Source organism: Indicator indicator, chromosome 4, assembly GCF_027791375.1.
Source record: "Indicator indicator isolate 239-I01 chromosome 4, UM_Iind_1.1, whole genome shotgun sequence".
Taxonomy (NCBI): Eukaryota; Metazoa; Chordata; class Aves; order Piciformes; family Indicatoridae; genus Indicator; species Indicator indicator.
Genome location: NC_072013.1, coordinates 9,664,294 through 9,666,241, shown reverse-complemented (window position 1 = coordinate 9,666,241; position 1,948 = coordinate 9,664,294). Strand labels below are relative to the sequence as shown.

Below are 1,948 nucleotides of genomic sequence, written 5' to 3'. Positions count from 1 at the left end.
GTTTGTAACACTTTGAAAAGATCATATTATTTGTCTGTTTGGTTTAACAGTATGATTCTGGTGAGTCTTTTTCATAGGAGAATTTTTGCTTATTAACAAAACCTGTTTTTCTAAGGCTTGAAAGGTTTTTCTGTTATTGTAAATTCTGTAAGATAATATCACATTGTCTTTCCTACATTGGTTGTGCAGAAACTAATTTGAATTATCTTTCCTTGTTGACAGGAAGGCAGATTTCCATTTTAAACATCACATCATCCTCCTTCCTGTGAAAATAATATGAACCAGAAGGTGTTAGTTTTCCTCCTCCCAAATTTTCTTTTTGGGATACTTCTTTTTGGTTTTTTCTGTAAGAGGCAAAAAAACCTAACAGGTGAGTAAAGAATTCACCTTCAGAAAGATTTAATGTTTTCTAGAAACAGGAGCACCTTTCCCAGATGTATTAGAAAGCAACAGTGAAGCTTAAGAGATAGAGAATACTATGAAAATACCCAAGGTCCTGTCACAGTGATAGCTACCTTATGCAAGAGCAATTAGAAGTGTTGGAACATTTCTCTTGCTTAGAGTAAATTGTGGAGATACTGAAAGTTTTAATTCCAACAAACTTTTCACTAACCAGGGTAGTTTATTACATGTTTGCCATGGTGGAACCTGGTGACAGTGGAAAAAAAAAAGTTTTTGTAAGCAAAGAGACGCTAAGATTGTCACAGCTACTTCTCTAAGCCTATGTCACACCAATGGTTTGCATTTCTTCCTGGGCTGCAGGTGCTTTCCCTGATTCCACTGAAGATTGGTTGTCAATTCAAAGCGATCGCAAGAGCACACTGGCTTCTGTTTGCCAGAAGAACAAACTTCTTAAATTAAGAGGCAAACTGGATTCTCGTGTGGCTAACCAGCTCTTTGTGGAGCTCAAACATAAGTTTATGTACTGTGAGGTACCCAAGGTAGGCTGCTCCAATTGGAAGAGAATTATTTTTATTCTCCAATCAGACTTCAGTGCAGAAGCTTCTGAAATTGAGCACGACCATATCCACCAAACCTCACTGATCAAAAAGCTGGAGTCTTACTCTCCTGCCATACAAAAGGAATTTCTGGGCAATTACACCAAAGTGATGTTCACCAGACACCCCTTCGAGAGGCTGGTTTCAGCTTACAGGGACAAGCTCCTGCACTCTGAGCCTTACTACAGTGTTACTGTTGCTAATGAGATTAAGGCAATGTTCAGGAAAACCAAAAAGTCTTCTGAAAAAGTGAGTTTCCAGGAATTTGTCAGCTTCATTCTAGCAAAACCACCAAATAATCTTGACATTCACTGGAAACCAATGTTTCTGCTCTGTGATCCTTGCAACATTCAATATGATGTTCTGGGTAAATATGAAACTCTTGGGTTAGATTCTGAGCATGTTCTGAGGGTCATTGGAGCACCAAAGAGCCTGCACTACCCCAGCTTGAAGAGGTATGGGTCAGAGAAACGGACTAATGGTGATATCACTTTGGAGTATCTGAGACAATTGAACTCGGAACAAATTGAGAAGATAAAAAAATTGTACCAAATGGATTTTTTCTTGTTCAACTATACTATGAATTATGAAGATTATTTTTCCCTGAATGGCTAACGTAGGTTCAACAAAAAACAGTTTCCTTTGTACAAAATAGGCTGAACTTGTCTTTACAGGTGCTTGATAAGGGGGGCTGGTGACTGACTGCTGCTGAGATCTTACTGATGTTTGGAGACATGGTTTATCATCCTAAGCACTTATAACATCCCTGCCATGATTTGTTACACTGTACAGTACTTTACCTAGCTGAAATTATTATCTGCCTGTTGATCATTAATGATATGTGTTTGTTTCAGGAAGACTCTTTATAAATGATAGATTTTGATCTGTTGGTGAGAGATAGGGGAAGGAGGAAGAACGTTGTTTTTCACAACTAATATTTTTAGAACACA

At 38.0% G+C, this 1,948-nt stretch overlaps 1 protein-coding gene across 1 annotated transcript; it reads left to right on the top strand.

Annotated features, from left to right (window-relative positions):
* The first annotated feature begins 276 nt into the window (after positions 1–276).
* LOC128981449 (carbohydrate sulfotransferase 8-like) lies at positions 277–1,613 on the top strand. Its single transcript, XM_054400237.1, has 2 exons — positions 277–370; positions 763–1,613. The coding sequence occupies exons 1-2, from the start codon at positions 277–279 to the stop codon at positions 1,611–1,613; spliced, it is 945 nt and encodes a 314-aa protein (XP_054256212.1).
* The last annotated feature ends 335 nt before the right edge of the window (positions 1,614–1,948 follow it).